Source organism: Mustela erminea, chromosome 6 (assembly GCF_009829155.1).
Source record: "Mustela erminea isolate mMusErm1 chromosome 6, mMusErm1.Pri, whole genome shotgun sequence".
NCBI classification, from domain to species: Eukaryota; Metazoa; Chordata; class Mammalia; order Carnivora; family Mustelidae; genus Mustela; species Mustela erminea.
Window position 1 is genome coordinate 104,009,610 of NC_045619.1, and position 22,807 is coordinate 104,032,416.

The window sequence follows — 22,807 nt, forward strand, 5'->3', positions numbered from 1 at the left end:
TTCCCCTGAACTCCTCACTGAGAAATGAGGGGCTACAGAATTTAAATGAATATTAGTTTCCTCTTTCTTTTTTCTCACAGAGAATAATGAGTTGAATCCGGCCAGTTGTGACAGGAGGTCTGTTCCCTCCAGAGGTCCTTCAGGAGCTGGTGAAGGTTAAGTTTGTAAGATTTTTTTTTCTAGGGGGACGGGGGATTGGGTCAGAACCCCTCCATACCATAGGGACGGTAAATGCATGCTTGCCTCCAGGGAGGACAAATCCTATCCCAAGCATATGGCAAAAAGAGTTTATTACCCCCCCCATGTATAATTAATACATGTGTTCTATTAGCTTCAGGTGTGGCATAAAGTGTTTTACAGAGGGTGACAGGACTCCCACCAGATTGAGGGACGGTGTGTGTATAAGGGAGGGACAGACAATAGCTCTGAACAATGATATTCTGAAAGAAATGCCAGTCAAGTGTCAGCCACAAGTCCTCTTTAACGAGAGGGTTTCCCATGGCACAGCCATTTGGAGAAGAGTCCCTAACGTGAAGGTGAAGGTCACGTAGAAGACCCTCCTCCGCAAGAACCCTGGTGCCTCCCACGGATCCTGTCCAGCTTTCCTTCCTCAGAGCCTGTATTTCGGTGCCATGGGGAGGTTATCGGGGTCAGCGCCCCTTCCACCCCAGAAATACAACCAACTCAGGACTCCATGATTATCACTGCATCAGCCACATCAGCATCCCTGAGAAAGACGGTCCTTCACATGAGCCAGAGCTCAAGAAAGAGAAAGAACCTGATCTGGGAACGTGTTAAGAGTCTTCGCTCTGGAGTCGCCAACGATTCTGTGTCTGGCATTCAGCCTTCCCTTCTAGCAGCCTGAAACCTCTAAGAATAGTTCTGGAATAAATCCTACAGGGAAGGCTGGGACACTGGACAGTCACCTCTACAGGACTTTCAGAGCCATGGGACTGACGATCAGATGCCTCAAGGGTCACATTTATGTAAGTTCCAGCCAAGAACACGTGGTACCAGCTTCCCTGAACAAAATGAAGGAAGCTTTCCTATAAAACACTTTCCCCAGCTCTGTTTTCATTCCAATCAAAACCGTGACTGATCATGGCCAGCTCTTGATTTGATACCTTGCACTTGAAAAGATAAAGGACTACAGCAGTCACCCCAGAAATGAAGGACCCTGAACCCCAGCCCCTGCTCTCTTCTAGATTCATCTGGGACAGAGCAGGAAGCTAAGCCTCTCTGGGGCCAGTCATGTCCCTCACTCCTGGAAGGTTCTCTGGGGCAGTCATGTCCCTCACTCCTGGAAGGTTCTCTGGGGCCTCTGCCTAACCCTCCTTCATGGTACCCTTCTTCACAGTTCGGCTATCATCAGCTTGAGTTTCAAGTGCAGATCGCACATTCCTAACTGGATAAAGAAACTTGAACGGGTTTTGTCTTGTAAGAACAATGTCCGTCTACTCTGTGATGGTGGAGACAGAGAAATCAGCACCCCACCTTCCTTGAGACAGAACTCACTCCTGGTATTTTAATAACCTCCATTATGAACCATTCTTGGGCTTGCAAAGAGCATGAGAATTTTCTAGAAGCTGATGGAAAGTGAAGGGAGAGGGAAATGTGTTGGTGGTTTTACTACCTGCTGCCAGACGCGCCCACCCCACACAGGCCCCCATTCCCTCCCAAGGAGCTCCCACTCTCCCAGGCAGCAGGGCAGGACCATGCAGGGGACTGGGGTGGGGGGAGCGGTGACCTGAAGAGAGGAGGAACCCTGCCTCAAACCCAGCGGGGCTGCTCGTGCTGGAAAGTCAAGCGGAGAGAAGGAAAGAAAAGAGGGGGACAAGTTCAAAGGCCCGAAAAGAAAAGGAGGCAAAGCTGGAGTAGAGCAGAATCATAGTTATTTCCAAAGGGCAGAATCACAAGACGCCACACGGAGGCAATTACAGGGTCAGGGGACTTGGGGGTCCGAAGGGCTCTGGGAGCTCACACCGCCACACGCCCACATTGTGCAGCTAGAGAACGGAACTGAAGCCCGGTTACGGAACTCGTTCCCCGGTTACGCTGAGTTACAGGCTAAGCCTGGCTGTAAACGGGCAAGCCTCCAGCTTCAGAACGCTTTCCCGAGACCCTCTGCTTCTTCCCAGCTCTAAGGAAAGACCTACAGGCCAGAGAATCTCCAAGAAAGGGAGACGTAGCCCAAGGGGCTGGGGGGCGGGGGCTGTCGGACCACAGCTCCTCCTGTGAAAAGATGCTACGTGCATGCAAAGTGCAGTGGCTCTGGGACCTCTGCTTTCCGGCAGCCTCCGAAAGCACCCGTCATTGTGTTAAGATGCCCCAAATTAAGCTGATTAAAAGGAAAGCCATAATGCTCGTCTGTCAGCCTGGACAGGTGGCACTCCACAGCGCTGGAGGTCGGGCAGACCTCCAACTCCGAGGATGATAGGCTCCCTCCCTGGCCCCTGCCCCCCAGCCCCGGAGCCCTGACAGCCCTGTTTGTGATCTCCAGCTCGTTACACGGGCCTCCGACTTCCTCTGCGCGCTGGCTCGGGCTCCGCGCCCTGCACCCTCCTCGGCCTCCATGAATGGGCTGACGGAACTCCGACCATTAGCCCTCAGTGTAACTGCACCACGCCATTGTCACCACACACGCAGTGCACTCAACGGGGGGACAAAGGGCTGAATGAGCCCCAGACCCGCGGCCAGCTCAGGCAGAGACAACTTAGGAAACTATCTCATTCTTCCTTTCTTCACAGGCTGTTTGGCTTATTTCCTTGCATACCAAATGAAGCCCGCAGAAGAAATAAGGCAGGAAAGGGGAGCCTGAGCCTCCAGTTCTATTCCGTCCCCTCCCCCGCCCCCAGCCTTCCCTCCGGCCACTCTTCCCAAGGTTCTTGACCACAGGGCCCGTCAGCCCCAGCCTTACAAGGGCCCATAGTAAGGGAAGGTGTGTCAGGAGGGGGTCGGTGCTTCTCTCTAAGGAGGACAAAGACAGGGGCTGGGGGACCCAACCCAAAGCACGCAGTCAATATGGAGACTTCATCCCCTGCACAGCGAACAGCTTTTTAACAGCTCACTGACAACCAAGATCCTAACGTGCCAGGATGAGCCCAAGGGAGGGGCATCCTGGAATCTTCCGTGGGTGATATTTAAGAAGGGGACAGAAAAGGATGAATATGGTGAGCAGGGGACTAGCGTCTGCTTCCGTTGAATTATCTCCCAATAGCTTCAAAGCATCGTCACGGCCCAGGAGCGTGACTTCTGCGTTTTGATTAGACAGTTTGTAAAACTGTGTCACGTGAAGATGGTGGGTTTTGCTCGGGACACTGGCATGTAATGAAGGCCAAGAAATATAGGGCTTTCCAAAGGTCTGGAGAGACCAAAGACTTAGAAACACACTCTAAGCCCATCTGCCTGGCCTTTGTGTCCTCCGTTCCTTCCTTCCTGCTCCCTCCCTCTCTTCAGCATCATTCCCGAGACTCTGCCAGGGGCTCTGGATAAAGAGCGCAGTAAAAGTTGGGTCCTGTTCCAGAGGCTCTATAGACAAGCGAACAGTGAGATAAACGCTGGCACAAAGCACGAGCCGAGTGCCGAGGGACGGAAGAGGAACCCCGACTCTGCCCGGCAAAGCCGGGAAAGGTTCACCGGGGAACCAGGACGCTCGATCCCTCCTCTCAAACTCACCCTTGGCAACGGAAGCCCCGGTAGAAGTTTCCCCAAAGCCAGCACCGCCTCACTGGCTGGCGTCTGTTTTTAGCAACACTTATGACTGGAAGGAAAAAGTACTTAAAATATACCACCCTCTGAGACTTTTATTCCCCGTAAAACTGTCAGGCTTCTCACTCAGCTTTCTCTTTGGAATGAAGCGTTCCGGTTTATTTTGGCAACCAGAGGGAGCAACAAAGACCGACTTTCTCAGAGCCGCATGGGTCCCTCCTATCAAAGCTATCTGCCGCTGGCCAGCGAGCCAGAGACACTTGTCTGCCCGTCTCAAAGGAAATCAAGGGGACCCGCTTTCCCCAGTCCGCCCCTGACAACACGTGGGCAGAGAACACCGTCCACTCGAGGAGATCACAAATTACAAGGCGCACGGGGCAGGCACAGAAACGTCAGGACTCCAGGTCCTGGTTCGCATCTGTCCTGTTTGCTGCAGCCAGTGTGGCAGAATGTGGCCCTGTGCACCTGACTTCTGCACGGGAGAGCTCGACACCAGCCTCTGGGCATTTCAGACCGTGGGTCTGACAGCAGTGTGCATGTGTGTGCATGTTCCAACTGTGGCAAAATAAACCAAACGTGACATTTACCATCATTACCATTCTCAGGTGTACGGTGGCCTTCAGTATATTCCCTTTGTCATGTAACCATCTCCACCATCCATTTCCAGAACTTTCTCATCCTCCTGAAGCAAAACTCCATACCCACTAAAGAACTCCTTTTTCCTCCCACTCCCGGACCCTAGGAACCCCGATTTTACTTTCTGTCTCCATGAAGTCCACTATGTGAGGTATCTCCAGTAAGTGGCCCCATCTGTGTGTCTTTTGGGGTCTGGCTTCTTTCACTGAACATGGTTCCGAGGCTCATCCATGTGGCAGCGTGAGTCCGTATTTCCCTTCCTCTTTAAGGCGGACTCCTATCCCACTGCACATACATACCACGTTTTTGGTCTCTCCATTCCAAGGACATTCCTATTGCCAAGTACCCCCTGCCAGGAGGCCTGCATTTCACATTAGGCCTAGTGAGCTCCTTCCTCTGGGTCTGCTTTCCTCCTCCATTTATGCTTCTTAACACTTCTGCATTCATTTCCTAGGGTTCTGCATGCTTTACTTGTAATGTGCCTTACAGTCCCCGAGCTCCCTGCCCATTTGCCATACATGACCCACCGTCCGAATTTCTGCCTCCGTGCCTTGCTCATAGTGCAAGTCTGCAACAAGTGAGCCTTTAATAAATCCCTCCAGAAGTGAATGGAGAGGAAGTGCTTGCAACACAACACAGCGCTTCTTGACTCATGAAATGGTAAATGGGCTCAGGAAGCAACACTTGCCTCCCCCCCCACCCCCAGATACGGATGCTTTCTGAATTCCAGTCCTTTTCTTTTCCTTCACTCTTGAGCCTCAGCACTTCAGAGAGCACAGCCTGACGGACGGGAGGAGACCTACAGCTCCTGGAAGTCAGGCACAGGTGGCCGGCCTCGCCCAAGAGAACTCAAGCCTTTTTACTCAAAACATTGCTAGGGGAGAGTGAGCAAGCCTCTGGGGCCCACAGGTGAGCTTAGAACTCACAGAGGTCTGAGGCTGTTGTCTGAAAAAGTGCGAGGGAGTTTATGTTCTCCTTTGCTCATGCTTGGTTGTTAATACTCAAATGCCGACCCGGAGGCCCAGTTCCGCAGCTGGGGTGTAGGGGACCTCTAGCGGCTTCTGTACTCATTTAACCCGGTCTGACGGCTGACTGACACGGATACCCCAGCTACACAGTATCTGAAAGGGGCAAGCGGTTTCTCCAGTATAAGATGAGAAATTGGTTTAAAGTCTTGAAAAGTGGCCGGAGAGACTCAGTGGCACCTCCGGAGTGACCTCTGTCCATTTGAAGCCAATGAGGGGTGAGAAAGGAACATGTGGGAGAAAGCCAGAGCCCTCTGGGGCCACCAGCCAAGCAGGGCAAAGTCCATAAATATCGGAAAGAGGTTACAGTGCTTGGGGGGTCAAATTGCTGTCACTGACATTTTTGTCTCTGGGGATCAGGGGAGAGCCTGTCTTAAGCTGGTTGCTGTTGGGAGTCCTTTTTGTTAGGCAACCTTAATAGGAGATAGTCAGGAAAGGAAAGAAGCACATCATTTCTATAAACGTTACGTTCTGTCCCAGATTTGCCTCTGGAGAGTTGGGAAAGCACTCTTCACGCAAAGCACACTGGAAGGGGTCTTCTCGAGCTGTGTTTTGGGAACCATGTAGTACACGGTAGCACAGGCCTCTGTGGAAAGCCTCTGTTTGGGACCTAGAATTTTAAAAGCGTATCTAAGACCTGCTTCAGAATAGGAACCTGGGTTTGTTCCATGAGGCCCTTCACCACCTCCTTACACCAGCTCCTTGAGGTGGTAATAAAGCCCAAAGCAGAATACAGATAGGGAGGAAAGAAAGCCAGCAAGCTGCAGCCCTAGGCCCTCGGAGTTGTCAGCCTTCCCATCAGCATCCCCATGGGCATCAGCCACAGGCCTGTAAGCCACGTTATCTCTTAACTCAATCTAGTCCCACAGCAAGGCATTCCGAATCTCCCTGGAGCATCCAGAGGGGGGGCTGTGAAGCTCGCCTGCATCTTGAGCCTCTCCATGGGGACACACCAGGGCCTCCCAGCTGATAGGATTCTCCAGTTGTCTTCAAAGCAGAGGCCTTTCTCAAACAAAAAGATCCAGGAGCTACGGTTGGTGTGCAACTGTGCAACGTTCCCTGGTTGGTGGGGGGAGTGGGAGCTTCCAGGTTCTAGCCCAGGCTCCACTGCTGACCTTTCCCCCTCCCCCAGCCAGTTTCCCAGCCCTCTCCACACCTCCCATGGAAAGCCTCGGCCGGAGGACACAGGAGCGGCCTCTCTGACCTCTCAGAGTCACCCTGGCTTGGACCTTCGAAGGACTGCCGTTTCCTACCAGCTGAATCAGAGCCTCGCTCGACCTTGGTCTCTCAAGACCTTTCTTCTAAGGAGCTGCAAATTCTGGCAAGCAGAGTTAGAGTCTCTGGGCAGTCCACCGGCACAAGAATGGAAAAATCTATAGCTAATAATAGTTCCTTGAATTACTATGGCCCTTTATTCTCTTAGAAGCACTTCTTAATCCATTACCGCATTAAACAAAAGGGAAGTGAGAGGCGGGTGGGGTTGAGAGGTGTGTCAAGGCCAGACACCCTGCCGGAGGTAGGGCACCTCTTGGATTCCTCTACCACCCAACCCCCAGTGAAGCAGAGCCGGCCTCCAGCCCTCTCTCCTCTGGGTCTCCGCCTGAGTGGGTGTAAGCAGAGCCCGAGCCTGACAATGTGGGGGAGAAGCAGCCTGAGGACATGGACATAAATGGAAATGAAGCAACACTTCAGACCCACGGGGAAGCCCACGGAGGAACATTAGTAAACAGCCCTCCTCCCACCTCATAGCTGTTTGCTAGGTTCTTTTCTCTATCTTACGGCACACTGGCTTTCAAAACCTTAGGAGGAAGTCTCGTCTATGGAATTTTGTACTGGGAGGCTGGATCTTGGAAAACAGAAACCACCATTGAAAATTAAAAAATGTAAAAAGTACCTCCAACACACCGTCATCAAGCCAAGTATCTCCTTCCCTGAGCTGAGAAAAGAGACATCTGGTTTTAACCAAGAAGATGGCGTCCACCTACCACATCCGTGTTGGTGATCTTGGCCAGCAGATCGACCAGGGCATCGCCAGTGAGCGAGCTCACGTCCTCATCCTGCTGGAGCCCACAGATGGCGGCTCCCACACTTCCAGTTGCGATCATCGATGGCGGGTACATGGCGAACTTAAAGTCTGTGAGAACAAGAGGCAGAGGGTCAAGGCCCAGGAAGAATTTGGATCTGGGGATCCCCAGCCTGAAGATCCTCAGAAAGAGGATGGTGAGAGGTCGGCTGCACAGGTGGGTGAGCCTCACGAACAGACACGTCCTCTCCTGAGTCTTCCTTCCCGAGATACCCTTTATTTATTTGCCATCACTCTGGAAGGTCCCGAATCAAATGGGGAAATGGAGGCAGAGAAGCTGGAGAGCTTATCTGAGTACACACAGGGAATTCTCAGAGAGGGGACTCAGGTCCCCACAACCCTGTCTGGGACAAGGGGCAGGAAGGTGAGTGAGATGTATTCCCCCTCTGAGGGTCATGGCAGGAGCAGAGCAGAGAGGTCGGAGATGAATCGCTCAGGTGCCATATAAGTGAGACAGACCAAAGGATCTAGATGGTGGAAGGCAGGAAAAGTATACAAGCGAGTACAATTTTATGAAGACCAATAATCCTGATGTAACCTTGCCCTGTTATTTTGTGGACAGTCAGCAAGGACTAATACGGCCCAAAACAAAAGATGACTTTATTTAAACAAAGAAATGAAAAAAAAAAAAAAAAGAAAAGGAAGTGAGAGAGGCAGTAATGGAGGGGATGAGGGCCAAGTTTCACACAATCCCCAACTTCTAGCCCCAATGCCAAGGGCCCTTAGAACACGAGGAGAGAAAGCAGGTACCCAGTATGCACCACTGCACCCTAATCAGATGGGTGACTTGGTTTAGATTTTACGGCTCTTGGGCCCAAAGTTCCCATTTTCTGGCTGGAAAAAAGAAGAAAAGAGTAGTTCACTAAAGAGAAGTACAAAATGAGGATAAATTTAAGGAGCTCAAACCCTCATCCATTGTCATTTCTCCAAAAGCAAACAGAGGGGATACTCCTATGCGTGGCTCAGCTTGGGAGACCAAACACCTCCCGTTCCTCTGCGCGCTCCTGCAAAGAAGCCAGGTGACCAAGATCACCTACTTCCCAGTTACCAGGAGGAGAGGACGACACCCCACCTGACTGCTGTGACTGCTTCTAAGAGCTACTAATGACCCACAGGCACAGTCCCATCCGTAACCCACGAATGCACCGCATAAGCTGCGCACAATTACCCTCACATGGGGGAAGAGAAGGGGCGGACTTCTGAGGGCTGGAAGGGCCCTTACCTGGGCCTTGTGCTCATATGGGAAGGACGCTACCCTATTACTGTCTCTGGTCAGTCCTGGAGTGGAGCAAATCCTCCAGTGTGCTACCTCCGCTTCTAGCATTACCCCAGAGTTCACTGCCTCTAGCTGTGCAAGGGTGCAGGCGGGAGGGAGACACAGAAGGAGGACATGGGTCACACTTCCAGTTACAGCATCACCACTAGGCTGAACTATAAAAGGACTGTACCTTAGTATTTCCCCTTCTTCCTGTGCCATGCCCTGTTAAACAACATATTCTATTAAAGCGCTTTAATGAGGACTCCATTGTCCAGCGTCGAGTTGGTGGTGTTCTCGGCGAATCTGCCGATCCACTGAACCATGCCCACACCTCCCATCTTGGCCGAATCCCACAAACAGAGCGAGCCCGGCCGTCTGTCCGTCTGTCTTTCCCCTTGGCTTTCTTTCCTTAGCCCACTCCCCATCTCTGCCTCCTGAGGGATGCATATCACAGCGTTCTTTTCTGCCCCACGCCTGCTGTCCACTAACTCCTCCCGTGCCTTCTCTATCCCCATGGTCGGTGCCAAAGGCGGCCTCCCTGCCTCCTGCTCTGCTGTAGGTCTCCTCCACATGGGCTCACAGGAGTATTTCTCTGCCCAATAACCTCGTTAGCTTCCCCCTGTGACATTCACAATGCAGATGAGGCAGCCAGCCCATGGCCTTGGGCCCACAAAGGCCCTGGGTGGGAGCATCTGGCAGGGAATGACAGGAGGATATCCCTGGCCCTCCCTTTCCTCTGTCCCAGGCCTCCGACCAGGAAGAACACCTCACACATGCCTATCTTTTGTTGTCCAATTGCACGCAAAACTGACTCCTAATTTTAGCAAACTAATTAACTTCTGGAAGCCAGGGGGTATATCCGGGTGGTCCTGGGGTGCGGCAGGTGCTAAAGTTGCCAGAAGGACTGGATCTCCCCTCCCTTTCTCTCACCACTTCGTGTTTTGCTTAGGAAAACGCGGAGGGGCCTCCTCCTGGGGTTACTGTCCTCTGCCTTCCAGAAATGGGGAGCACTGCGTACAAGAAGCTAGCTGCCTCTGGGCAGCTCAGGCTGGGTAGCGCTCCCCCTGCCAGAGAAGAGCTACAGGAGCCGGGCAGCCACTGCGCAGCCCCTCTGCCCCACACCGTGGGAGCAAACCAGGGACTTTCTCAAGTTTCGTGAGCAGCTGCTAGGCTCTCCTCTGAGTAAGTCCAAAGGAGGTGACATTAGCACTACAAGCGGGTCCAGACTGTGGGACCTTGGGTGAGTCATTGCCTCCTCCAGTCCCTGGCATTCCATTTGTCTAATAGAGGGTGCGGCTGGATCTGTGTTTTTCTGACTTCTAGCTGCACCTCACAGTTGGGTCATGAAACCCATTTGTGGGCTGTTTTTGTTGCTGTTTAACCGAACAGAACAGGATAGAAAGTATCAGGAAGTAATCATGTAGTAAGAGTAAATACTGTCTTGAGAAACTTTTGTAGCAATTTGATGTCCATTTATGTATATCCTGAGTTGTGTTATAAAATGCCTTTCTTTCTTCATGGTTTAGGCCAATAAGTTGGAAGGCTGAGAGCTGGCTAACCCCCCAGGTGCCTTCCAGCTCTATGTTGCTCGTCCTTAAGGATCTAGAATGAGAACCACTCCCAAGAAACGCAACAAGCATCAATAGAACAGAGCATGGCTTCCACTGGCTGGGGAAGTCACAAGGCATTTCTCTCCAGAGAGCGCTGCTAGTTCCACATGGCCTCAGGGGCTGCCCCAGGACCCTACTCAGGGACACCCCCCTCTCTGTCTGTAGGGGAAACAGCAGAGAGGAAAACACCCGAATAAAATATCTGAAGGGTCCTGTCCTTGTACTAGCTCTAGTTACCTAACTTCTGTACTCACCCGTGGAAAGTTTCACCCAACCCACTCAGCCAGTCCTGGAAACTTTAAACTTTGGCTACGTAACTGGGCTGAAGAGGGTTCAAACTTACCCACTTGGCCAGGGGGAGTGGGCAGAGAGTTCAACATCATGCACACACGCTATGACCAAGATGACAACCTTCCAGAAATATAGGAATAAAAATACACACGTGCACGTGCAGGTGACCGAAGTAGGAGTCACAGAAAATGTACGTAAACGTACGGAAGAAACAGAAGTAATTGTGTAAAACTTCCTCCTAATACTATTTTACTTCGGCAAAAATAAAATACCAACTAATAATCTCTCAGAAATCTCTTATCTCTCTTGGTCAAAAATACCAACAAGCCAGATCTTGGTGCAAAAAGCATATCCAGGGGCGAGGGTCTACTCCTATCCTCCGCTGCCCACCCGGAATGGTAAAAGGTGACTTCTGAGACCCTCCTTCCTCTGCAGCTGAGTTAGAGGCAATTAATTGACCAGTGATCCATTCCTACAGAGTCATCACAAGTGTTTCTCCCCGTTCCCGGAAGCAAGGATTAATCTCCACCCCCCACCCCAGACGTAAAAATGCAGTAACAGAACACACGGCACACGGGGCATTCTAGATGGCGAGGTGCATACCGCATGGGTAGCTAGTAAAGAAACTTCTCAAAAGAAAGGGGGTGCTTAGGGGAACAGAAGCATGAAGATACTTACAGAGACTATCTGAGGACATGGCAAGAATTTGGGCCAAGCGGCTCCGAGAGCTGGAAGGCGGAGTATGGGGAGGCCGATGCCTACCACCGGCCCGCTGTGTGAAGATGGGCAAGATACTTGACCTCTCTGAGTCTCCATCTTCTCACCAGCATATCAGGAGAATAATTGGACCCACTTCGTAGGGTTGTTCTGAGGGTGGGACTAAAATAATCATGCAAAAATACAGAGCCTGGCTCCTGTTAAGCAAGCCGTGTCCTACTACCACTATTCTGACCACGGGAACCTTCCAGGGGACTGTGAGAGATAATCCCGACCAACGACCAACGGGAGATGCGGTTCAGCATCAGCAGGCCTGAGGAGGAAGGGCCCTGTATCCCTGGGCTCCAGGCGGATGCTGACAGCAGCCCCACCGTGCCGAGACCGCCGGGAAGAATGAGGGCTCTGTGTTGCCTAGAGAATCTTTCACTATCACTTGTGTTCTATCCCAGAAGTGACCTCATCGAGTCCCCGAAGCCTCGTGCTGGTTTGTCAGAAGTGGGAGAAACCCGACAGCCCCTATAAAATAAATGGAAGCCAGAAGTCGGCCACTCCCTTCCCAGTGTCCCCATATTCCCTCAGGTGTGGTTTGCCCAGAGCCACATACTAGAAGCCTCTGACACGACCTCCTCCCTCCTGGGGAGGTGGGGGAGGCAAGGAGCACACCTGAGGAGAATCCCAGCTCTGCTGGTTGCTTACTCATCTAAGTAGTATTGGTGAAGTATTAATAAAAACCAACGTAAAAGTCATTAGTTTCAAAACACTTCATTTTACAGGTGAAATCAATGAATTCTTTTTCTTTTTTGGGGAGAAGAGAGAGAGAGTGTGTGTGTGTGAGGAGTACAAGTGCCGGGGGCGGGTGGCGGAGAGGGCAGAGACAGAGGGAGAAAGAGAATTTAGTTAAGCAGACTCCATGCCCAGCACGGAGCCTGACACAGGGCTGCGATCTCACAACCTTGAGATCATGACCAGAGCCACGATCAAGAGTCAGATGCTTCACCAAACGAGCCACCCAGGCTCCCCGAATCCATGAATTCTTGATCTGTCTAATGCCTGATCCTGGGCCTGGGGTTAAGGTGAGACCTTTGGACTGTGAACCCAGTGCTCTTTATACCTTAACAGAATGTGAATAGCTCCTTAAGGCCACCTCCCACATCCCACAAAGGAAAACTGGGCAATTTTCCTATCAGCAGTGCCAGCAAAGCTCCCCAAAGCGAGCCCTGGTCAGAGATAGGTCCGAGCCGTAGCACCACCAAGCTGTGTGACCTCCATAGCCCACCTAAACTTCCCAAGACCGCCACAGGCACTCCCAGGGCCCCACTGGGTTCTGTTTGGCAGCGAGGGCTTCGTATTCAGACTTGGTATCTGCACGCCCTGGTAAGATTTCACTGAAGAAAGAGCTCTGAGCTAAACTGGGTTGAAACCATGGATTAGATAGCCCTGCCTGTAAATTCAGCGCGGATTGTTTTGGCTATGGGAATGGAGACCTTGAAGTCCAAGAGTGACCTCTGTGCTTTGGATCACCACTAGGGGGCGAGAGAGAGCTGCTCTGAGGCTGAAGAGAACCAGGGAAGACCTAGTCTCCCATCTCCCCCATCTCTCCCCCACCTCTGACTTGCACCAAGATGGAAGTTAAAAAAGGCCAAGATCCCGGGTGCTCATTGGCCCAGCAATGATGTGGGTGGCACACACCTCACCTACCACCCCCGGGATGCCTCGCCAAGCTGAGGCCAAAGTGGCGCCTTGGTGGGAGGAGGGGAAGGGAGGGAAGCGGCTGGAGAAGAGCAAGCAGCCTGCGCCTCATTCATTTTACGGCCAGATGGGAAGGGAGAGAACCCTGTCTCACTGCCTGTCCCCATGGGGAGCACTTGCTGAAGAACAGCCACTTCCTCACGTTTCCATGCCGTCAGCAGCAGAGAGGGTGCAAGGGCTCCGAGAAGGGAAGGTGGTCTAAAGTCTCCCCACTTGGCCACCACTAGGGCACCCCTCCCTTTTTGGATAAGGGGCTGCATCACCTACCCTCTCCAGTTCCTGGCTATGATTATACCTCAGGATGGAAGGTCATGAATCTTCTTTAGGGAAAGCCAAGAAGACTGGGAACCCAAGGGGTATCATCATCACTAGGGCTCGGGTCTTAGCGTCCGGAGTCTTGGGCGGGCCTACTCACATGCATGGAGCCAAGAGCTTAGCCCAGCACCTGGAGGTGCCGCCTGAGGCAAAAAGAGGGACATGTGGGGTTAAGCACCTCCGCCCCACCTCCACACCAAGTTCAAACTCAAGGTCATCGGCTTTCTAGACTAACTGGAATCCTCTGTTGAGCACGATATCATGCATCAAGAATCTTCCAGTGCCAGAGTGCAATCCTGAGTCATCTTCTCTGGTCCTTCTGTCCTCATCTGCAGACCTGGGGGACTCTACTGTCAGAGCTACAACCAGGGGTACACTAAAGCTCAGTTCTGCCTCCCCAGGATCAAAAGCTTCAGGAAAGGGGATGGATGCCAGGGGATGGCAGTTAGGAAGGTCTGTTTCTCACCCCAGTGCCCCTGTGGACCACGACTGGCCCTGACAGGGACACTGGGCAGTTGGAGGCACTCTCTCCCACCAGAAGCCATTTTGAGCTGAGGAGGGAGGGGGCAGGAGGGCCCCTCTCGGCCTGGCAGCCATCTTACCCTCCAGCCTGTGAGGAAAACTGCAGCTTCACTCCCCTTCTCATGGCCCCTCTCTCTTCCCCTTTCACATACACACATGCACTCCCCACACAGCCTAGGGAACTGCCAGCTCTTTCACAACCAGCTTTCCCATCCACTAGCCACACAGCCTCAGGGCTGGCCATCATCTCCTCAGAACCCAATACAGGCCTTGTAGGCCTGCGAACCCCGGCTCCAGGTGCCTCTTCGGCTTTGGGCTGAGGGGCCAGGCGGGAGCTGTGAGGCACCTGGAGCAGACAGGATGGTCTCGGTGTCACACCTACCTTTGGTTCTCGGTTACTTGCGCCCGCTACTTGCCAGATGGTCTTAGGCAGTCAACCATTTGTCACCCCCGGCCCCCAAATGCAGTCTCTCCTCTAAGTGGGAGATGTTTCCTCCAAGAAAAGCAGCCCTTGGCTTTTATACTGTCGAGCCAACTGCTATAAAACTCCACACTGTGAGGTCGCTATGTAACCCGGTCCTTCATACAGACACAAGCACAGGTCAAGGAAGAAAAAGCCTTGTGAGACAGACCCATCTTTCCCAGACTCAGGAAACTTCTGAGAACACCCCTCTGTCTGACCAGTCCACACCTAAAACTTAGTACCTTAGTACCTAAGGCTTGCGGTTTTCCTTCAGTTGGAGTTATTCCTTCTATCCTGCCTCACTTCCTGTCCAGGTTAGTTCAAGTCTCCCAAAAGGCAGTCATTGTAACTTCCCCTGCCACCCCTCAGACCTCTGTCCTCAGGACCCGAGTTCCAGGCTCCCTACTCTGGCAACAAAGTTGGCAGCCACCCCAAGAATCTAGGCAGGAAGGTCAGAGGTGGGGGGCAGGATCCCCAATTTTAGAGAATGAGCCTTTACAGAATCTGGAGATCTACCCATGCCTGGATAATTCTACCTACCATATCTACCCTGAACAGAGAGGAGAATGGAGGGATGGGTGAACAGACCCCAAAAGATCTGTCAGTCAAGAGACAAGGTCAAAGCAGAACTCTGGCTAACAGCTGGGCAATGAGGGAGCTTAGGGTCAAGGGGTCAGCTGTCCTAGGGCCAGAGAAAAAAGGATGGGTTGACTCCTCCCCCACAGTGAATCATGACAATGGAGAGGAAGGGCCTGGGAGACAAAATGACAAGTCAATGAGGGACTGACCTCTAGGGCCCCGGGTCAGACAGCAGGAGAAGAGAGGAAGCAGAAGAATGGCTACTGTCCAGGGGGGCTCCAAAGAATGGCCGGTCAGGGCTGCGGGAAGGGCAGCTCACTCTCCCACAAAGGGGCACAGGGCACACGCACATGCCATGGAACCCATGAATGGGTCTGGATCAGGAAGGGCAAGAATGTGGAAAAAACCCGTGCTCGGGCTTCCAGTGTGGGTACCTGGGGACACTCCAGCCCGCAAAGGCAGAGCAAGGGATCCTGCTGAACTTGGATGAAGTTCCTAGTAGGAGATGGGGGTACTTTCACAAGGAGTGCCACCACACATTGTCTACACATTCCTGGGCTCATGAAGCACCTCCTTGCACCACGTCTCCTTCTGATTTTCCTTCTCCTAAATACCCTGAAAAGCCTGTACAGATCACGTACCCACAGATGTGTTTTGCAGACAGAAGCTGAGGTTCAGAGAGGTGAAGAGGCCTGTCCAAGGTCATCCAGTGAGAAGTAGCAAAGCCTGACCTTTTGACTGAGAACACAGCATGCACACTTTGGCCTACTGTGTGATCTGTCTGTACTAACTCATGAATACCATGTAACAAGGTATTGAAAGAAGTTAACTCCCTAACTCCCCCACGAGTTCCAACTATAAAATTCAACAGCTCTTGGCAAACTGGGGCGGATCTCTCTGCACCCCAGCCCTCCCCACTCACCCACCAACCTCCCACCCCCAAACCAAAGGTCTGCCCAGACGGTCACTTCTTCACCTATAGTGTCTCTGTTTTGGAAGATTAAGTTCCATGATCTCTCTCATGGTCACTACCAGGAAAACAATGGTACAAACTGGCCAAGGTTCAGTTTCATGAGACAGTGTCAAACCACTGCCTTTAGTTTATTAGGGGAAGTGCAAAGCAAATGGGCCAGTAAGAACTATGTATCAACTGTGGGATCAACAGGGTGGGTAGAAAGCTTTTACTATGAAAAACCCAGTCGTGATTGCTACGTTAAAGCTTGCAACCAAAATCAAAACACCAGCACTTGAAGCGAGGGCATCTAGTGCTGAGAACCTGAAGTCCCTGCTGAGAGCCAGCCCGGTTTACTCCCCCGGCCATCAGAGGGAACAGCTATACATATGTGTCCTACAGTAAAAAGAACTCCTTTGGCCTCCCTTATCAGGGCAAGCCGCGTATTTATCTTGACAGTGTTCCTTTAACCTGTATTTGCCCCCAGCCCCCAAATTTCCTCTTGGGCTTATCTCCAAGCCATCCTTTTCCTCAAAAGATTAAAGATTTAAACACAACCAGAGAGCAGTATATATAATCTTCAAAGAGCACTTTAGACATCATAAAGAATTATTTTTATAGGCCGTATTTTTTTTTTCCCTTACCACACCTGTCGTCATAAACCATTTATGAGTTTAGCAGAGAAAAAGAGGAATATACCAGCTCAGATAGTCGGGAAAACACAGCCCATCTCCTAAGCCCCTCAGGCCCATACCAGGGAGTACCCCCATCCTCCCTCCCTCCCTACGCCCTTGACCACCCTCCCCCCAAGGGGCTCTTCAGCATGTGTCTGTCCCTCCCAAGGCCCCCTCCAGCTCCAGCCTGCTCCTACCAGTGGCACACAGAGCAATGAAGGTCTGCGCATGCTTGCGGATCAGAGACAACTTCTCGCTCGGCTGGGGCAGCTTACGAAGGATGTGCTCGATGAAGTCGTGAGGGGTGACGGCAGCCAGGTTCCACTTCAATTTGCCCAGCACCACCAGCTCCCACTCCTGAGGAAGGGAGTGGGGGAAGAAAAGAATATAAAACCCAAAGGTGGACCTGGTGTCCTGTCTGGGACAGGGGTGGGGGGGTGGGGATCCAGATCGGTTTTAAGGATGCTCATGAGGATGCTGCTGGATGGGGAGGTGGGCCCTTTGGAAAGTGTCCCCCAAAGCTTGGTAGCTGTTGACCTCTCTTCTTAGGCTTCCAATGGAAGGCGAGACTGGCAATAGGGAGAACCCAGGTGTCTGTTGCTAAGACTCTGTTTTCTCCTATTTCTTTTCCTTTTGGCTTTCCCACCCCCGGCCAACCTTGACTTGCAGGCAGTGCTGAAGCCTGCCCACCCAGAAAGCTGAACGTGCGAAAAGATACTGCCAAGGTCATTGTGGCCCTTAGGTAGTAATTTGCTGTCTATGTCTCTATCGCTGGACTAATAGTTTTTTAAATCCTCACAGGAAAATGATGTACACAGATAAAGGTCAAACTAAGGTTCCTGGGCCCAACTCCTGGGCAACCAATCAGCTGCCCTGTAGCTGGTGCCAATAAGTGCCATTCTTCTCTGCTTCAAAACTTTCCCCTCCACTCATAATGCGGAAGTCCTGGGGAAAAGACACCCAGCCACAGAGTGCCCTTTCACCTAAATGTTTCATAGGCCTTTGTCATCGTGACTTAAGGATCCACTGGACGGTCATTAGCAACCCCATGTTGCAGCAGGAGGTGATTGGGGCAAAGTGAAAATGCTTGTGCACAGTGCACGGAATCCCTCCGTTCAATGCCAAGGGGGGACAATGCAACCCCGACTCTCACGGGCTTCTTCTCACCAGCAGCCCACCTCATGAAAAACTTCTTTTATCCCTTATCGGGATACATTTGGGGACTTGTGCTGAAAGTAAAACAAGCCAAAAAGAAACCCTAAAAGTATGTGCCATCAGAGGGAAAACGGGCCTATCCAATTAATTGTCTTCAGAAAAAAGAGAGGCAGAAACCACCCTGCTCCCTCCCGCATTTGCTCTAAAATCCCCCAGGCTCTCTTCCATTTGCTAAGCCAGGAACCAGAGCCCCAGCCCCCTCCTGAAGCACGAAGAAGCTGTGTGGTTGGGGGCGACTCCCTTTCCCTTGCTGGACCCCAGCTTTCTCCAGTGTAAACTAGGACTTCTCCGGATCCCAGCTTCTGGGAGAAAGAGATAGGGAATGGAAAACACAGGCAGGGTTTTGTGGAGCAATATTCATTAGCTTGGCTGGTCCTGGAAAAAACTGGGGTGTCCTGAAGAACACCATTGTCCACCATCATGTTGAAATAAACAAACCAAATGGAAGATTCATTTTCCTGGTCTCCCATGAGAAAAACAAACTAGTAATGAATTCTAACAATTTCTTTACATACTTTAAAGTCCGCCTTGGCTTTTTACAGAGGGTTGGGGTGTGGGGTGGGGGGGAGGAAAAAAAGACAAAATTACTAAACAGCCCGTGTCTTCTAAGATGGCTTGAAATTCCAGCCCTTTCTTCTCACAGGGGAATGTGAATCTAAAACACTCTTCTTGTACTATTATTAAAGGAAGCAGATCTCCCAGAAGAAAGCACCTTTCTGGGCCTCCCAGACCAAACCAGAAGCAGCTGAAATCTGGCAGCGGTTCAAAGGTGAAGTCATTCATGCCCCCTCTCTCGACATTCCCCGCAATTCCTCCCCCGTCCTTGCACATGTCTGGCACTAGATGGCAGCACAGCCCCAGAAAGGGAGGCCTCTCACAAAGAGCTCAGTTCTACCAGCCAGTCGGAGCCCTGTGGACTTTGTGCAGGCCTCGCCAGTGAAGAGGGGGAGGGGCGGTCAGAGGGGGCCCCCTTTTGCGAACAGTGCAGAGAAAGGTGTGCAGACCACGGAAGGTGGGCCTGGGAGCCACCCTACCGTTCCACACTGATGCAACATGGATGCCTAAAGTGTGAAGCCACAGGGAAAAAGACGGGTGGGAGAGGGGGGCTTTGCTGGTAGAAAACCAGAGTCAAGAGAAGACCCCTGTCATGGGACAGAGGTCACCACCCCACTGGAGCTAGGAACCCAGGCCTCAGATTCCTCCAATAAAACACCAAATTTGGACTTGGGTCAAAAGTCAATTTGATGATATTTAGTGAACAGCTACTATGTACAGGTATCTTTCGGTATCTTGAGACTTCATAGTCTTTGAACTCTGGATTCTTAGGAGACACATCACAAAACACTATCATGTGAAGACATTCCTACCATGTGAGAAGTCGAACTATTTCTCAGAATTCTGTGGTTGAAAATTTGGAATTTAATTAAAATGTTATCACTGTGTCCCAAGTCTCCCCTCCACACACACACACACACACATGCACGCACACAAGGGCACACAACTGCAAATGAATTTCACCAACACAAATGTCTCGGGGGATCTTATTCATGGATGTAACCTTAGTGCTTAGCACAGTGCCTGGAACACAGTAGGAACAAAAAAGAAATCGTATTAAATGCATTGTCTCCTAAAATGTAAAAATTCCAGCAGTGTGGTAATCTGGGATCCAAAGGATTTGTTTGGGGAGCAGTGGGTAGAAGCTTATCAGGCCTGGAGAGAGCAAAGATGGAAGGGCGAAGAGAAAGGGGGGGGAGAAAGGAGAGGGTCATTACCAGCAGCTCCTGAGGCTTGATGGAGTTGTCAGTATAAATGCACAACTTCTCTGCCGTCAGAGGGATAGTCTCTTTGAGCTTGGAGGCCAGGAACATGCACACAGCCCCCAGGAGCTGCAGATGGGTCTTAGGAGTTGGGACCCCGGCCAAGAAGCGGTCCAGGTAATTCATGGCCAAAGGGAAGACCTCCTCTTCACACTTCTGTTCCTCGCAGACCTACAATGGGAGCCGGGAAAGGGTTGAGGGGGGGTGAAGGGAATAGTACCAGGAAAACACAAAAAAAAAAAAAAAAAAAGAAAGAAAGAAAGAAAAAGAAAAAGAAAGAAAAGAAAAGGCATAACCTATGGAAACAAGCAAAAATATTTAATTTTTGAGTGGGGAGGGGGAGGGGAGTAGAATATGTGATAAGAATAAAGACGAGGAAAACGGAGAAAATCTAAAGAGTCCGTCCGCCCTGGGGTGTTCCCCAGAAACGTAAAAAAGGAGGTGAATGGAAGATCCGAACCCGGGAGGCAAACAAATGCGCAGTAGCCGCCCGGCTCGGCGACGCTCCCTTTGGCTACGGACTTCTTTGCTCACTCGAACTCACTCACACTCTCTTTTTTGGATTTCGTCATCTTTTCAAAAAATCAATAAAAATATTCTGAAAGCTCCGGGGGTCTTCTTCTTGGTCTCATTCGGACCCCCAGACCCTGCTCTATCATTCCCGACAATTGGAAAAAATGTCCCGGGGGGTCCCTGCGACACAGACGCCGCTATTGGGGGGGTGGGTGGGGAGAGGTGGGGAAGAGAGGGGGAGGGAGGAGAGGAGGAAGCGCCGCAGCCTCGGCGGCTGGACTCGGGAGCACGGGGAGACGGTTTCAAAAAATAATTAAAAATCGAGGAAATATCCTAGAAAAGCCGTTTTGGCGTGAAAACCCCAAAGAGGATCCAGGCTTCCCGAAACGGAGGGTTCGGGTGCCGGAAAGGTCTGTATCTCGACCCCTAGGGCTTTGGATCCCGAGGGGAAACTTGGAGGGGTGAGCGCCGCGGCGGGAGTGTCCGGCTGCGGCCCACAAGGGCAGAAACTGGGGACCGTGGTGCCGAGCTGGGGGAAAGCCGAGGAACGGGGAGCAGCCGGAGAGAGACACGGGGGACTCTGACCTCTCCTTTAGGGGTGCCCCGACATACCCCCCTACACACACCTCCTCCCCCCCCTCCTACCCCACCCAAATCTCCGCACCGAGGAACCTGGAAAGCCAAACTGTAAGTAACCTTCGTGAGGTGGGGGGTGGGGGAGAGGGCACAATTACAAGTGGGGTGGCCGGGATAACGGGGTGCAGGGGGGGGCGGGCGACGTTTTCCAGCCTTTCCAACCGGAGTTTGCAAAGCAACATGGCGAAACCACGGCAGGTCCAGAGCTGTGCATACGTGGGCACACGGCTTGCTCGGCAAAGATTTGGAGCAAGGGTAAATAAGTGGTTCTTTTGGGTTCCCCTAAAACACACGTTTCTTCATTGCGACTTCCGGGGCTCCTGAATTCTCCGTTTCTCTCCTCCTCCCTCCTCCCCCTCCCTCCCCCCCCTTAAGTGCCAACGCGGAGTCGCGACCACATGCGGGGACCTGAAGCTAGGGCGAATTTGCTCTGGCCTTTGGGGGGCTCCTTTTTTTTACGTTGGGGCCCCCGATTTCACACTCTTGCTCCCTTCTTCACTGCACCGTAAGCAGCCGCGGCTTCGCCAAAGACAGGTCGGGATGGGGGTGGGAAGAAGAGGCAGCCACATGCAGGCACACGCGCGCGGGATGCTCCCCCACCCCCGCCCCAGGACAGCCTCATTTCTCCCAGATTTTCCTCCCCCCTCCCTTTTCCCCCTTCCCTCCCCCAGTCAGTCCTGCATCCTGCAGGGAACAGAAACGAAGCCACGCGTCTCGCCAAAGGGCGCGGGGTAAACTCGCGCACGGGAGCGGAGAGGCGAGCGCGGAGCCTGCCCTCTCCCAGTTTTAGGGTCCCCTGCGGGGGGGGTGGCCGAGTATTCGGATGGGGACAGACAGAGTCTGTCTGCAGACTTACCTCCAGCATCCAGGTGGCCACCATCCTGCGCATATAGGGCTGGATATCCTTCTGCACGCACTTGAAGTAAGAGCACTGGGGAAGGTAGCGCTCCTCGATGGTGAGCAAGTTCTGCAAAACGCGGTCGTCGTATAGCAGGTTGGCGTCTGGCACGGCCCTGCGGACCGGGTCCACCTCGCAGCACAGCAGCTCCATGGCCAGCCGGGCGCCCGCTCGCTCCCCTGCTTTCTCCGGACTGGAAAAGTTGGGGGGTTTTGGGAGGGGGGAGGGGACAGGGTTCCCCTTACCTCCTTCCTTTGGCTAAATAGGGACTTTTCGAGAGAAAAGTTATGGGGCAGAGAGAGAGAGAGAGAGAGGCTGGGGGAGAAGAGAGGAAAGGGATGGGCGGTGGGAGAGGAGAGCCTCGGGGGCTGCTAACTCTGCCTGCCCTCCCCTTCAAACTTGTCTCGCTCTCCCCTGCTCGCTCGCTCTGCTCTGCTCTGCGAGGCAGTGACGCAAACTGGCTGGGCAGTTAGTTCTCCTCCCTCTCGCTTCGCTCCCCTCTCCGGTTCCTCCTCCCCTTCCCTCCCCTCCCGTCCCTCCCCTCCTCCTTTCAATCTCTCCCTCCCTCCCTCCTTTCCCCTCTTGTTATTAAGGAGAACAGCAGCTGGCCCGACCTAACTTCAAACGCGGTCCCCCGCCCCCCCACCCCTCTCCTTAGCTCTCCGAGGCCCTCTCCCTCTATCCAGCCCTGCATGCCAGGGGCCCCGATAGGGGAACCCACAAAAAAACACACCGATTTCTATTTATTCCCTCTAATTTCGCACATTCTGTGAGTGTATCGTGCCAAAATACGACCCTCCAACTTTGGCTTCTCTAAATTGATCTTTCTACTCCTGCCCATGTATGTAGGATCCGAGAATGAGGGGTAGATCGCTTGAAGATGGGGTAGGCTCAGGCAATTTAGAAACAGACCCCTTAAGTGAAGACTAAGGAAAGCGATTTTAGAAAATAGCAACCTTGGCTATCCAGAGATAAAGGCTCTGTCCGGACGTTTGAGTTCCTGATCACTTCAAGGCTGTTTCAAAAGCTCGATTAAAGGGGCCAGAACAGTGTCCCCACCCCCCCACCCCCGCTCGTGTGTGTGGAGAAGAAGAAGAGGAAGGGGTGGGTGTTAGGAGGGAGGGGGCGGCTTCTCCGACGTGATAG

At 52.3% G+C, this 22,807-nt stretch overlaps 1 protein-coding gene across 2 annotated transcripts in view; it reads right to left on the reverse strand.

Annotated features, from left to right (window-relative positions):
- CCND2 (cyclin D2) overlaps positions 1–22,132 on the reverse strand; it is a 38,076-nt gene extending 15,944 nt beyond the window's left edge. Inside the window, exons 1-4 of one of the 2 annotated variants that reach the window (XM_032349076.1) lie at positions 21,620–22,132; positions 19,570–19,785; positions 16,780–16,939; positions 7,355–7,503 (exon numbers count right to left, since the gene is read on the reverse strand). In XM_032349076.1, coding sequence (XP_032204967.1) covers positions 7,355–7,503; positions 16,780–16,939; positions 19,570–19,785; positions 21,620–21,814 — 720 coding nt within the window. In that variant the 5' untranslated portion in view covers positions 21,815–22,132. The remainder of the gene's footprint in view (positions 1–7,354; positions 7,504–16,779; positions 16,940–19,569; positions 19,786–21,619) is intronic. The other variant, XM_032349075.1, reaches the window with a different exon arrangement.
- Between the last annotated feature and the right edge of the window lie 675 nt (positions 22,133–22,807).